General features: G+C 47.7%; 1 protein-coding gene across 4 annotated transcripts in view; it reads left to right on the top strand.

Annotated features, from left to right (window-relative positions):
• LOC121063459 overlaps positions 1-15,188 on the top strand; it is a 55,214-nt gene that overhangs the window by 24,392 nt on the left and 15,634 nt on the right. For 2 of the 4 annotated variants that reach the window (XR_005816001.1, XR_005816006.1), the window contains exon 3: positions 3,867-3,933. Coding sequence is in view for 1 of the 4 variants with exons in the window: in XM_040543894.1 (XP_040399828.1) it covers positions 3,867-3,933; positions 5,792-5,956; positions 9,427-9,554; positions 10,400-10,633 (594 nt within the window). In the remaining 3 variants the exon portion in view is untranslated. Of the gene's footprint in view, positions 1-51; positions 923-3,866; positions 3,934-5,791; positions 5,957-9,426; positions 9,555-10,399; positions 12,516-15,188 lie in introns of those variants that run through there. The other 2 variants (XM_040543894.1, XR_005816002.1) reach the window with 2 other exon arrangements.

The raw sequence follows: 15,188 nt of genomic DNA, 5'->3' as shown, positions 1-15,188 counted from the left end.
GCTCAGAGACCCTGAACTCTAGCTGGAGTCTTCCAAAATCAGCAGGTGTTGGAGATGCTTTGTCCTGGCCATATGTATCCTGGGTTCAAGCGGGGCAGCCACGCTGTTTTGCTGCTCACACACCCCCTGGCAAGGCTTGGCCTTTGCCTCTGAGCTCTCCCGAGATGCTGTTCCTCCAGGCCTGGACGAAACCAGCCTTTTTTGTCTGGGGGGTGGCTGCGGGAGGGGAGCATGCCCTACAGAGGAGCTCCGCTGTGCCACTTGCCAAAGGGCAAGAGAACACACCCTGGTCTGTTTTGTTTACAACATAAATCACGGTGTCAAATTTGTCTTTAGCTTCACCAGGGATGTACCAGAGAGAGTTTTGGCCCGGAACAGCGTGATGTATGTAGAGCTGCCATGAAAACACATATGAATAGAGTGGGGAAAAAGATCTGGGATCTGAGATCTTAATATCTGTTTTGTCTAATTTTTCTGTACAACACCCCCCAGTCAAGAAGTGGTTACCATGAACAGATAATGCACGGAGGAGTATTGTTACAGCACCTACATTCGTCTTCAGTTAATTAGCTTCTCATCCAAGGACTGCTGAGCGTGTTGTCTCGTCCCAGGGAAGAGCCACTCCCACCAGCAATGCAATTTGACAAAGCTCCGAACCAAAGGAATTGCCAGGCTGCAACACCCCCTTAACAATGGGATCCTCTCCTCGCTCCCTGCGAGGTGTGGTTTTCAGGCAGGCACTTTCAGGCTCTTGGATTCCTTTGCTAGGCTGAAGGAGCTTACGCCATATGTGTAGGTTGGTACAGACCCTTCTGAGATCTACCAGAATGGAAAGGTTTGGTTCTACACTGAATCTACGCAGGTCTTGGGGACTTGCAGTGTCCCACCCAGGTGGTCGCAGTGCTGGACTGCGTTAATGCAGGTAAAGGCTTCCCTCTGTGCGTGTGTAAAGAGTGAAAATTTGATCGGGTCACACTGTTGCAGGTTTGTAAATACAATTTCTAGAGCAGTGAACTTCAGCGCTAGGTTTGGTGGAAGGGAAGGACGAGGGGATGATATCCCTTGGCAAGACGGGATAGCTGAACAGATGTTCACCTGAAAATGCTGAAAATAAGAGAGCGAGGGGTGCCGATCATCAGAGTGCTTCACACTTACAAAAAAGAGAGCAAGCATCCTCAGCTCATGGGGAGATGGATGGAGAGAGAAGGCAAGTCTGGAATATGTGAAGATCGGAGCTTCATATGGCCTTGCTGCTGGGTTTGTTTTCTGTGCCAGTAGCCTATGGAAATAGTAAAATTAGGCTGGGCTAGTAAAGGCTCTAATCCCAGCTCATCGCTTAGACCCTGCTTGTATCCAGGCCTTCTCAGCTGCAGCAGCCTGCTGCATTTCACAACCCTGGGAAGGGCTCCCCAGCTGCACGATCCCAACGTTTTGAAGTGAAACATGGTGCATTATATTAACTCGGCTCAGACAATCGGCTTTAAACATCTGAATCTCATTTCTTGATGTTAATTCCCCTTGCTCAATCTTTATTTCAGCTGTGTGGAATTCTCAGACCTTTCTGACCCTGACTTATCGTTTCCTGATGTTTCCCTGCGAGCTCACCGAGGTTTCAGGGAGGCTGATGTTTCTAAAACGTGCACACCTTTGATTGCATGCGTGCCCAGCCCGTCCGACCCGATCTCTCATGTGCTGTGCATATATCATCGTCTCCATTGCTGTGTCCTCTGCAGCTTTCCCATTCGGCGCACTTATCTGCGTGCCCCACTGATGCAGTCCTCCTTAAAATGTGGTTATTATTTCAGGCTTTTCAAGCTCAGCCTCTGCATACTGCAAAACTTGATCTGAGCTTACGTCCGCTCTTGTCACTCATATACAGGTTCCATCTGTTCCCCTTTTCCTCTCCCGTCGCTGCTTGCCACATCCAGGCCACATGCTGCTTATACATTGTACCAGAGACATTTCTGCACACACACTTCTGAAAATGTGGCTCTTAGTGCTTTATTGTTCACATGTGTCTTGTTGCTTAGGGCAAGTTTTATCAGTAATGATTTTGTTGTTTACTGACATGTAGAATAAAATAGGGTACTGTTAAAATGTGGACGGGGGAGAGAAAGAGGGCCTTTGATACACCAATTACGCTGCTTCTGCCAGCTTTCTGATCGTGCCCCCCTGCCACCACTTCCCCAAATTTGGCAGTTGCCTGAGGATAACACCAGATCCTACCATCACAGCGATGTATGGACAGCTTCTCTCTGTGGTAAGGGCTCCCAAGCATCTCCTACACCCCCGCGCCCGGTGAGGAGAAGGGATGGGATCTTCTGTCACCAAAGGACTCCTTCCCAGCCCTCCAGCCCTAGCTTCCGCGTTAGGGCTGCTTTACGGTTGCACCTCAGCACCTCTACACAGCAGCTATACTCTTCCATTTGAAGGGGGAAAAAAAATCCCTGCAGAACCTAGTTTGGGAAGTGAAATCAGTGCTAGGAGCTGTGTGTGAAGCCCCTCCTCTCGCAGGAGCTGAGCTGACCCCCAGCACGGGGACTGGAGCGGACCCACGGGCGCGCGGCGGCGGTGAGTTGCTGCGGGCAGATCCACTGGGAGCCATTTCAGATCTCCCCCATCACGCCTTCCTCCGTGCCTGCGGTGAGGCCGAAGTACCTGCACACAGATCGCGCTGAGTGCAGCTCCCAGAAATGTTCCTGGGTGTCTGCAGCGGGGATGGCGCGGAGCCCGTGAGGCTGGATTATTGCCACCCGGGGATTTCCCGCAGCAGGAAATCCCCAGCTGCCCCGAACCCCTGCTTTCCCACCTGCGGAAGCCCAAGACCTGCCTGTGGTGATGATAATTCCCACTGCTGGGGAAAGCGAAGGCTTATAGGAACCCACACATGATGGGAACAGACCCAGTTTCCATCGGCGACTGTCGGCTGCTCCCTTCCCAAGAAGAGGGGCAAACAGCCACCCGGCTCCATTCGCAGGCCCACTGCGCAGCCACACGTCTGTTATGTACCACCCTGCACCCAAGTTTGAGGCCGTGGATCAGCCAGAGTGGATGCAGGAAGAGTATGAAAAAAAAGAGAAAGGAGCGGAGGTCTCGGCAAGCTGTCGTAGATTAAAAAGGAGGCAGGTAGGAGCAGAGCTGAAGCAAGTGCCTAAAAGAATTATTCAGGAGAAACAAGAGCTTCGAGTGACATTTGAGTATGGGACAGAAATCAGCATCTGTGGTTTTCATTGGTGTTCGGAGCGCTAAAAGCAGAAGTGGTTGCTGGAGTCTGAACAGGAATCTGATGCTGAGCTCGCAGCTTCCTCCCAAACTGGGGGAGAAACTGCTCACTTGATTTACAGGCTCAGTGGCAAAAGAGTTCTTAGTTGTAGAAGTTTACTTTTTTGGGGGAAACAAATCACTTTGTGCGCAGTGGAACTAGTGACACCTGGTTTCCCATGGGTCCGTGACCCTTGCTCCTTGCTCCTTCTACACAGAGCAACAAGCCCAGCTCTCCCCTGCCTCTGTGTGCTAAGATTTCGCAGGGCAGCAGGCAGGTACGTGTGTTCAGGCTGACCAGCTAACGCCGGCACGGTCAGCCAGCGTGCAGGCAACCACTAGCCAAGTTGGCTGCTGGCCCCATTTCTCTAACTGAGGTCTCTATCCTGTGCCCAGCCAACCGTTTTCACAAAGTTTAGCAGGGAAATCAGTAACCTTTGAAACTTCTACCTCTCTGTGCTGTACAAAAGCAAGGTAAGAGTTACTAATGGGGCTGGATAGATTGAATCTGAGGTAAAATGTTCTGGTGTATTGTCTTTGGATGTATATTTAGGATGTCAGTCCAGGTTCTGGAAATCATTTCTCTCCCTCTCTCTCTTTTTCAGCTATTTTTAACCTGGACGTGTTCTGTGATTTGTTTCACGCACAGCACTGAAATGGCACAGCTGAGGGGTGAGTGGCTGGTGGGAGAGGGGAAGGGGGAATCAGGGGCTGCTGATGTTGGCAGTGCTGCTAGAAGAGGTGCTCATGAAACGATAGCCTCGGCCTCTGCCTCTCAGGTTTGGATAAAGTGGAGTCTCACACTGTTGTGAAGCCCAACAGATTCACAGTCCTGAACCGCCCAGATATAAGGAGATAGAGAAATCAAGGCATCCTGTGAAAAAGCACCAGAGAAAACGGCCAGTTTTGAAATGTAATGTTTTCTGTCACAGCTCAACACGTCAATACTGCCCACGCTTCTGCGTGCGCCTCCCTCTGTGCAGGGTCTCCAAAGAGAAATCCTTTTTGTGGATGCCCTGTCACTGTACGGAGTGTGCGTCGATTCACGGGATGAAGCCCTAACAACCCTTTATCTGAGCTACCGCCAATACAAACTGGGGGCTTGGAAGAAGGGAGGTTTTATCTGGAAAACACATAGGAAAAAAGCTTCTTGAGCGTTAATTTACAAAATGAGGGCTCTAATTGCAAAGCATTTCTTTTCTTCAGTTAAATATAGCTGATTATAATGTGTGAGATCTGTCTTTTCCCCTTGTGTTCTGTTTAACGCTGTTTGTTCGACATGAAAGGAAAAGAGGATTAAAAGGGAGAGATCCTATCGTAAACAGCCCTTCAGGGTAGGTGGGAAAACAACAGTAACTCTCTGAAACAGAAAACAGGGATGCCCTTAGGAAAAGGTTTTGAAAGTGTCCTGCATTTGAAAGTTAATGAGTAAATAGATCTCAAACATTACTTTAAAGACTGACAGTGCCAGCTTTAACATCTCAAGCATGCACCACAACTGAGAAGAGACAAAGGGAATTTTTAATGGGCAATAAGTGGACTAATATTTTTGGATGCAAAGCTAAAAGCGGGTTAGTTCTGATGGGATGTGGGTTTCTTCTCTACTTCCTGACACAGCAGCTTTACTGGGTTTGTTTGCCTTACAGTATCTTTGGATGAGACACCACTTTTTCCTTTAAAAAAAGAAAAGAAAAGAATAGCTGGTGTTAATAAACAATCTCCTTTGGACTACGGTAGATCTGTTGAGTATAGAGTTTGTAGGCCTTGGGGGTCCCTCGTTACTGCTCGCACACTGCCAGCAGCAGGAGCATGATTTCTCCCAACGAGTTTCTGTCCCACCCTGTTGCACTTCAAACGAACAGACTCTCAGTTACCGTGCTCCTGGATGTGAGGCGTTTCTGAGGAGTGATATTGCTGGGGAACAGGGATGGGAGGGACGCGTAGGTTGGGATGGAAATCCTGTATTAAGGGAATTGCCATCAAGTGAGGGTTGGGAGTCAAGGAGAGAAACAGAGACCAAGAATCCCCATTTCCAGCCCAACATCAAGGCTGTCAAAGTCCCCGTAGACCTAGGTATGCCTTTACCTGCCTAGAATCATTCAAAACCCCACTGATGTTCTCCAGACCCTTTACCCACTCAGAGCCCCCCAGACCATATCACCTATTGCCACCCAACCCCAACTTATCCTGATACCTCAGAAATTCATGGATTGTTTCACAAACCCTCTTCCTAACCCCATTTTTCCCCAAACTCCTCTGCTGTTACCACAATATTGAGACAATCTGCCTACACTAGCTCAAGTCACCAGCCTATAAAAAGAAGAATCAGCTCCCTAAGCCTCAGACATCCAAACATGAGGGAGCCAGCCCTTGACAGAACACATTAATAGCATCTCCAGTCCCTTATCACAGCTGCTTTCTGACTCACCCTTTTGCCAAGGGCCAGCCACCACCTTCCAGTGCTTTCTCGATTGATAAAAAATACTTGGTGTAATTTTCCTGCTCTGTCATTACGCTGTGCCTCTTCTAGAGCAAGTAAACCCTCGATCTGTCTGCTCACACCTTCATGCCAGACCAGCCTCTCAGAGCCAAGGATCTGCACTGCTCCCAGAAACCTTCCAGCCTTCTCCCTGCGCTCGGCCTCTCACCGTGTTGCGTGTTGACCAAGGACATCATCTGCCTTTCTGCAGCAGAGGTACCTACAGAAGATCACATTCCTGCACAGATCACTTGACCCCCTGTCCGTGTGAACTTGAATATTTCAAAAACTGGACAGAGGGACGGGCTGTGTGCTCTTCTTCCCCTTCTCAGGGCCTCTTTCAGTACATTCCCAGTCTCTTTCTTCTCACTAGCTCCTTCTGGGATAGTCTTGAGCATCTCCGTGGCCAAGTGACAGGCTGCCAGGCAGGCACAGAGCCTTTCACTTGACTTTCTCCAGGGAATGGAGCTTTGACCTGATGCAGGTATGGCTGAGACTAATTCTCCTGCCCAGTTAGAGATGATGCCACGTGGGGTCAGCTCTGCTGTGCCTTCTCTTTACGCTGTGGAAATTAGCAGCAAAATCTCTAGATTTCTTCTACCCAAAAGCAAGAACACTATTTAGTCCACCTTCCATCCACAGATACATAGGTACCTACATACATAGAGACACATATATATGTAAGCTTTACCAAGTCCCGTGCAATTCCTGGCATCCTTCTGAGCTCCTGGAACATGAAAGTCCAAAAGGAAGAGGAGGCCAAGCTGCTCTGTTTATGTTTGAGAGAGACTGCTTGCACAAGTGGCTGTGTCCTTCGGTGCAGTCCCAGCCCCAGGCAGTCAGGACACAGCTGATCGGTGTGAGGCTACAGCCAAGCTTGTTGTGACCCTCTTTGGAAAAAACCTCAAGAGTTCAGCTTTCTTCTGACTGATAAAGCCGGTATTGTGAAGAAACCAGAAATACTAGTCCTGCTCGAGAGCTGTGCTGTGCCCCAGGCAAGAATACTAACGCAGGATTCTCCCTTCAAATAAAAGTGAAACAATCAGGTATTCTTAACGCAGTCCCAGGTGGAAGGCCCTGCTAGCTGGGAATATGCAGTTGTGTGGCTCCAAGGGTGAAGATGTGAGGCTGGGGACAGGTGGAGCACGGGAACACAAACCCAACAGGAAAAAGGGGTTGCTCGTGGTGCAGAACCGAAGAATCTCATCACCTGCCTTCGCTAGGTGAAAGTTGGGTGATCTCGATGCCTCTTTGGATTTGGCTCGCTGGGAACAGCATCACATTCAGCAAAAGGTGAAGCACAGGGGAGAGGAACCGCATGGGCAAGTGTATGCAGAAGAGCAGATGGAAGAGGTGGGTGCTCTGATGCTGTTAAGGCAAGCACTGCAGAAAGAGGGAGAGTTCAAAGAAGGATGGGGGAAAAAAAAATCTTACAGCGCATGAGATCAAATATCATAGAGCAAGGGTAGGTCTGGGACTTTTCAATGGTAGGAGGAAGCCTTGAGCTAAAAGCTATGCTCCCATTTCCTAGTCCACTGCCCAAAGACTCTTGGCAAGAAGCAATACCAAGTGTGAAACATTGGCCTTAGTGGATATCAGTTTAGCAAACCCCAAATTCAAACGAACACCAAATCACAGCCCATAGGATGGCCAGTTTCCCTGCTTGTTTCCTAGTCCTTCTGTGCCTTGCCTCATGCTAAACATGGGTTTATTCTTTAGAAAAAGACACTCTGACTAAACAAGCACTCCTGTTACCTGCTCTGACATCCCTTCCCTTCAGTCCCCTCACTTGAGTGCAGCACGGGGCATAAGTCATCTCTCCAAATCCAGGTGTGAAGCTCAGATGAATGCTCTCAGGACCCCAGTAACTGCAGTGACTAGATTTCCACTGCCTGTAATGGGTGAGCTGTGCTCCAGGACTCACTAATACTCCCCAAAAGCCCTGTGGATGCACAGTCAGAGACCTAAAGACAGACCTATAATGTGCTACAGAAAAATAACAGGCGTTGCAAGTGTCTCATGTCCTGCCATAACAGGACTCTTTGGCAAGTATTTTAGAGTGAATGAGTCTCTCTGTTGCATCTAGACCCCTAACTCTGTTCCTGTCCAAAACTGCTGTGTACTTTTTCCTTGGACAGTGCCCAATCTGAAGAGTTAGTGTTTTCCACACAAAAATGCCTGGTTGGTAAACATCCAAGAAGTTCTATTTTTGATTCAATGAAGAACGGCAGCTTTCCATGGAATTTACTTTTCTTTCTCTCCCTCCCCCCCCCCCCCCCAAGTTCCCCACCCCCCAACAAGATTGCTCAAAAATCTGTAAATTTTCATTTGGAAATACTACCAGGGGGCCTTATGGATGTCAGAGTTCAATTGTCTTGGTCTGCAGGAGGCTGGATGGTTTCTGTAGTCATCATTTCTGACGTGAAAAACTACAGTTGTTTTTTTTTTCCTTCTTTACCTTTTCATTGCTCTGTTTTTTCCTTCTCTTGAAGACAGTACAGCGGAGGCTCTGCCGTAGACTTCTGAAAACTCTCACATTTTTTTTAACACCGTGCTCCCGAGGCCATATGGTCACTTGTGACCATTAGGACAGGAGTCAGAGCTGTGAGGAAAGTGAAGGAACCCACTCCGTGTCAGAGGAAAGATCTGCTGACGTGTGGTTGCCCAAGAACTGGAGATACAGAACTTGCAGGATGGCTTTTATTCTCCTGCATCCAAGGTTCACCTACTTCTGTATACAAGCTGTTCCACAGTCTGCAAACCGTGTCCTAAATAGCTGAGATTTACAAGAGCATGCCGGCTCCTCACTGGCTCCCACGTTCTGATTCATTTCTTGTCCCATTCTCTGTCTCCAGAGTCCTCAGTGAACAAGAACTGAGCTTCTTCCAAGTCGTAATGATCCTCACTTGTTCGCTCTCTCACAAACAGAATCCCTTTGGCCAGCAGCCAGGACTGCAATAAGGGCCAGGCACATACAAGGGCAGCTTAAAAGTACCTCAGCTTTGGGAAATCCTGCTGGGCTGTAAAAGCTGCCCACAAACCCAAATCATATCAAGCAAGGCCTGTCTGATAATTCTTTGGCATAATCCCTGAACTCGCTGAACAGCTTTTCCATACTAAGTATTTCCAGGTGGGTTATTAGGTCCTGTATCCCTTCCATCTCGTATCCTCTTGTGGTTGAAAAAGGCATTCCTTAGAGCAAGCTACTTTTTTAAAGGAAAACAAATATCTTCCTTTACGTTTCTGGTTCCTGCAAACCAGAAGAATACTTTGCAAGACACAAACTCTTCCTGCCCTAACACATAGCATAGAGGTCTTATCTCTCCCCAATGCCTGTAAAAAACTTTCAGTTAGGGCAATAATTGCTATTTTCACAAGGAGGTTGATACTGGTGCAACTACCAGTGTGCACACTGATATTAACACAAGGCATGCTCTGTTAAAACTAGCTTTCTTTCCTGTATTTTTATAGCGGTATCACTGTAGCCACGTTTGGGGCTGTACTTCTTTAATTGTGCCAGAGTAGTTAAAAGGAAACAGCTGAGCAGAGCACATCCTGCAGTGCCTGCTGGCAGAGCCCTGTGGCTCAGGGGTGCGAGGAGGTAGGATCCTGGACCTAAGCAGCCCTTCCAGCTCGGGGTGCGCACACTTCTGTTGGTTTACTAGTGTTTCCATGTATGCACACAGGATCCATCAGCAAAGCCCAGCTTTGCCAGGAAAAGCTGCATCCCCGTGAGGACCTCTCTGCTGCTGTAACACAGCGAAGCTTTGATCACTTTCTGCCAGGGAAGGCTGCTTTGCAAGGAGAGAGGCAGGTAGGGGCTTTGCTGACCTGCTGTTATTTTTGTTCACCGTGGAAATCCATGTCTACTGTGAACGGGATTATTGAAAATGGACCCCCAGTGTAAGACTTGCAGATCTCTAGGTACTGCATGAGAGAACTGGGTAAAGAAATGATAGAGGTTTTCATTTGGAAATCGTCAACGCAAGAAACTGATTGCTTTGCTGATCTGAGCCTTTGGGGTCTCCGCCACCACAGAAAACGAAGAGAGGTGGAAACAGAACAGTGCAAAACCCAAAAGGTTTCTGTGAGTTAAAACACGCTGTTTCACTTTGAGAAACTTTCAGGCAAGATGATTTTGAAAGTACACGTGTCTCTGGAAAAAAAAATAACCAACTGTGACCGGTAAGATCTGACCAGGCAGCGTGGGGTTGGTTTGGAAGCAGCCCTGCCAGTGAGGCCTTACTCCCCAGGGAGGCCTGCCTCACCACGGGGTGAAGGACATGAGTGCTGGCTAGGATTTCTTCCACACCACCTCTTGAAAGAGGTAGGTACTGAGGGGAGCCCAGTCCCACCTCGGTCGGCCCGTACTCGTGGTTGCAGCGAGGTCAAACAGGCCGCAGCCTTGCGCAGGCGCAGCGTGTTGGCGTGACTCACGGTCCTCCCCGCACAGACTTCCTGCCAGCATCCCCTCCCCGTGCCGGGATCTTGACACCTCCCATTCCTGAGATCTTCTTCTTTATTCCCCCCACAGACATCCTGGCCTGTTCCTGTTTGTTTCTGGCCAGCCGTGACTAGCTGCGCCGAGCACCATGGCCTGCCGCCATGTCAGGTGCTGGGCCAGCGCTCCTGCTTTTAACCTGCTCCATCTCCCCTCAGGTGGTGAGACCTGGTGAGACCATACCAAAGCCGGTCCGGGTGACAGAACAACCCGGGGTCTCTGAGGTCCTGGAAAAACTGCAGCTCCAACAGCCCTGGCAGGGCCTGCAGAGCCCCATGCTGCTGCTGGAGAGCAAAAACAAGGCAGGGGGTGTTGCAAAGACATTATTTTCCCTTGCAGTGAGCAGCAGAAAGCTCCACCCAAGTTTCACTCTCACTCCCATTTTAAATTAAAAAAAAAGTTAAAATCAACACTTGCTGCTGTGCATTGCCTGTGCTGCCATGTGATCCAGGCATGTGATTAAGTTGTTGATACTTGTTTTTTTATTATTATTATTATTTTTTTATAGGATCGAATTTGTAGCTGCTGTAGAAGCCTGTGTAACTTGTCAGAGCAATTCTCTACCCTGGCAAGTTACACAAGCTGTGGAGCTTCTCCCTGCCCCAGGGTATCCTACCGATCTCTGCCTTCTCCCTTCATGGATGACTCCTCCTCAGTGTCCTTTTTGCAAAGGCATCAGCTATAGCCATTTTTAGGAAAACAGGCAGAATTCCTCTTAGCTGCACTGTGGAACATGGTGAGACGCCTCGATGATGAGGCAGTAGTTTCTTCCAGCCTTTCCTCCCGTTGGAAGTAAATAAAAAGGGAGGATGAGTTTCAGCTGGAGGAAAAAAAAATAAAAATCAAAAAGAGACTGTGCTTGCCAGCCTGTAACATGCTCTGTGTGTTTGATTTCCTCTTGCAGTCTGCACAGATCTGCCTGTGCAGATCTGTTTAGTCATGTTGCATGGACTGGATGGGGCTGTTTGGCGGTGTTTGTTCCCAGCTCTCCCGAATGATCAGATGTTACCCGTGCTGGTTTGCCATCACCTCTGAACCAGGCCCCTTCCCTCCCTCCCGGTTTGCTTATTATCAACCTGGTCTGCAGCCAGAGCTCCAGAAGATGAAGAGGGGTGTGCAGAGGGGTTTTTTTAGCAGGTTTTAGCAAGAGGATGTCCTTTTACTGCAGGACTAGAAACAGCCATGGGCCTGTGTCTGGAGTCTTTCTGTGACCAGTCTATGTGCAGCAGGCCAAATCCCAGTCTGATTCTCAGGTCTCAATGGTTCCAGTGACAAAATGGGGGAGCCTCTTCTTGAGTGAGTGCCCTTTTTTTACGAGAGAAGGTGCAAGCCTTTGAGATAGCTTCATAATCCTTTGCTGTTAGGGCTGGCCTGGGACCAGGCCAGCACCTGATCTCTGATGAAGCATTTACAATCCTGGAGCCCAGCCACGGCCTCACGGTTACACGGAGGCATGAATGGGAAGCAGTCCCGTGCTGTTTGTCCTCCTCACCTGGGTGAGGAAGCACGGGAAGCATGAAATGCCAGTGCTTACCTTTGTGGTGGTCATCACCCACCACTTCTGTGGGTTATTGAGGCAGAAGATGAAAGGTATGGTGTGAACACTACTGATCTCCCCAGTGTGCACCGCATGCTTCCAAAGATGCACCACACGCTCTTCCCGGGATTTGATTTTAATTACAAACGAGCTTTTTGTTCATGGGAATAGATGCCAATCCTTCTTACGGGGTTTAACTGCTCATACGGCTGATCCTAGCGGCCTGGGGAGGTCTCTCCGCTCTTTCTCCAGGGCTCAAAGTTGTTAGCTTGCTGTTGGTGCTTGTACCTGCCGACACCACCTCCCTATGGAGATGCTACCTTGTTGCTTTAACTAGAAATCGGGTGTAACAGTTGTACAGCGATCGTGATCTCTATCTCCCCTGTACTGGAAATGTACATCCAAAGCTGCCCTGCAGGAAGCAAATGCTCACCTGAGCCTCCCACTGCTGCATGGCTTTCACTAGGGTATTAAGGTATGTGTTTCTCACTAGAAATAAACATACTGTTTTCCTGAAGATGGTTTGTATTGTTTCTGTCAAAGTCTAGAGGCAACAGTGGGCAAAGTGCTAGCTTTTCCTCCTCCCCTTTCCCATTTTCTTTATTTTGCTACAATATCTTCTCCCTGCTTAGAAAGGTATCTTTTTGATCTCAACCACCCATCATCACCTCTTTTCATACTGCCTGGATTTGAACCAGACAGTCACAGGCACTCCAACTCATTGCAAACTCCCTGAGTTGCCCCAATCTTTGTTTAAAAAAATAAAAATCTAATCTGGTGTTAGTGCTTTCCTCTTAAAAACAAACAAACAAAACCAAAGCTGATACTTAGAAAAGCCATGTGATTTTTAACAGTAGTTTGAACTGTTAAACCAGCAAATTTCAGGCTTCTTATTTCTATGCTTAAGTAGGACTTGAGGTGGATCACACAAAATACCTCTATTTCTTGATTGACTAGTTTTGCTGTGTTTTGCCCCATCTTTTCTCCGTGGCCTGTTCGAGGATCCAGTTGTTTCTCTGGGCTCTAGAGCTCTTTCCTATGTCATGTCTGCCTGAAACTCCTTCTTTCCCAAGGATCTCAGGCAGCTCATGCCTGTTTTGTATCTGAGACCTCATGTCTCTGACAAATAATAGACTCCCTGCCCCATTGGTTTTGTTTTGCTGAACAGGAGCCTGCTAATGTTTTAAATCTTATTCCCGTGTTTGTAGAAGGTTCTGTTTTGCCAGATCACCAAACCTTCAGCCTGGAAATGCTGATTATCTGTATGTCACTAAACAATTATCCAGATAGCATTCAGTGTGTCATTCTCAGCAGCAGTCAGCATCATTCCTTGGTTTTCTCGGATCAGTATAGCTTCTTGTTCCGTGCTGAAAATGACTTTCTGCTCTTAACAACTATCTTTCTACTCAAAGCTCTTCTTTTTCCTTAGTGATACCAGCAGGAAACACGTTTATGATGGCAGATATATATATATGAATAATAGACCATCAGCTTTCTAAATTTCAACTTTTCTACTTTTCATATTAAAAAAAAAATCTAAAATATTTTGAGAAGGCCTGTCATTTTCTGAGAAGCTCTGTTAAAAAATATTTTTAAGTTCCTTTCTTTTCTCCTTGCCAGTATTCTCCACTCAGAAAAAAAAAAAAGATATTTCCCTGTGAAAACTTATTCAGGCTCCTGAGCTAGCAAAGGGAGAAGAACCTAAGATGTTGTGGCCATCACGGCCGACCCAAAGCTGTTAGCAGAGGTTGCGGTTTCGCTAGCCCAGAGCTTTGCTGTGTGGAGGCTTCAGCTGCACTGAGACAAGCTGCTGCTTTAGAGACAAGCTTCCAGAGGCTAAACAGCAAGTCTGTTGCAATAACTCTGTTGATCAAATAAAATTTCTGTTCGCAGTGCAGAGCCAAAAACAGTTTTTGATTGCAGCCTTGAGGGGTATTTCTTGGCTCATGTTCGATGTTTTAAGCAATGTGCAGCTCTACAAGTCATTACCAATGTTTAAGATCTCTTCCGTCTTATTATTATCCTCAGAGATGTGGAATGAAGACTATTTACCTTCCCCTCATAGTTCATTAAGATTATTAAACCATAAGAATGAGGACATGTGCATGAGAGTTGGATATATCAGGCCTGTTCTGGCTCTGTCAACATTATTTCCCCTAAAAAGAGAGTATATTTAGAAATATGGCCGAGTTTTCCTTTTGTCATTTTATTCTTGTAACTATGTTTGTATACAAAGATTTCACAATGCCATGTTATATATGCAGTGTTTGCTGAAGCAGTAACACGCGGTTTCTCATTACCACGTTACCAAGACACTCAAACAAGTCCCTTCATTAATAATCCGTTGCCTTATACCTTCAGAATCCACAGTCTGATCTCACCTCTGCTTGCTATCTCATCTGCCCTCCCCTCCGCGTTAGATATGAAGCTATTTTAATTTTCCCACCTGCCCCCCATGCCCTACCAGCTCCTTTAAAATGGATCCTAAGAATACCCCAGTGCAGTAAGGACCTGCTGAGACCCCAGAGAGATGGGATGGTATAGGCACTGCAGAGACAAACAGAGGTACTAAAGAGGTTAGGAAGGGGAGTATATTTGCATTAACACTGGATTACACGGCAGCAAAAAAGTCAAAGCTTGTTGAGCCAGGCCTTGACCAATCTGGCTACAGTGATTGTGGCTCCAGGCAGCTCAGGCTTTGCAGACCATGTTCACTTGATGCAGTGTAGGTACGTCTTGAAGTCCTTCGTGGCTTTCTAGTTAAATCAAATACTAATAAGACATCTACATAGCCTGTGTGCGCTGTCATGCTATACAGTTTTTCTCCTGAAAAGCAAGATTTTGTCTACTCTGAAGAATGTGCTTGTTTGCCAGACACACCACTTTGTACCTTCTCCCCATACTACATGTCTTTTATCCTTTGGCAGAGAGCAGCCTTCCAGTACCTAAAAGGGGTACTACAAGAAAGCTGGAGAGGGACTTTCTGGAGGGGCACGTAGTGATAGGACAAGGGACAACAGTCCTAAACTAAAAGAGGGTGAATTTAGACTCAGTTTAAGAAAGAAAATCTTCCTTCAGAGGGTGGTGAGGCCCTGGCACAGGCTGCCCAGAGGAGCTGTGGATGCCCCATCCCTGGAGGTGCTCAAGGCCAGGCTGGATGGGGCTTTGGGCAACCTGGTCTGGTGGGAGGTGTCCCTGCCCATGGCAGGGGGTTGGAACTGAGTGAGCTTTCAGGTCCCTTCCAACCCAAATTCTTCTGTGATTCTATGCTTCCATGATTCCCTGCTTCTAGATCATTGTGACACTACATTGGAGCCTGCAGGACCGGGGATCGTCTCATGACTTGCTCATGCAGCACCTACAAAAATGAGGTTTTAATCTAGACATGCATCCCTAGTGCATACTATGTA

This window comes from Cygnus olor, chromosome 1, assembly GCF_009769625.2.
Source record: "Cygnus olor isolate bCygOlo1 chromosome 1, bCygOlo1.pri.v2, whole genome shotgun sequence".
Lineage (NCBI taxonomy): Eukaryota > Metazoa > Chordata > Aves > Anseriformes > Anatidae > Cygnus > Cygnus olor.
Note: the sequence above shows the minus strand (reverse complement) of the source record. Positions and strands in the feature narration are given on the sequence as shown.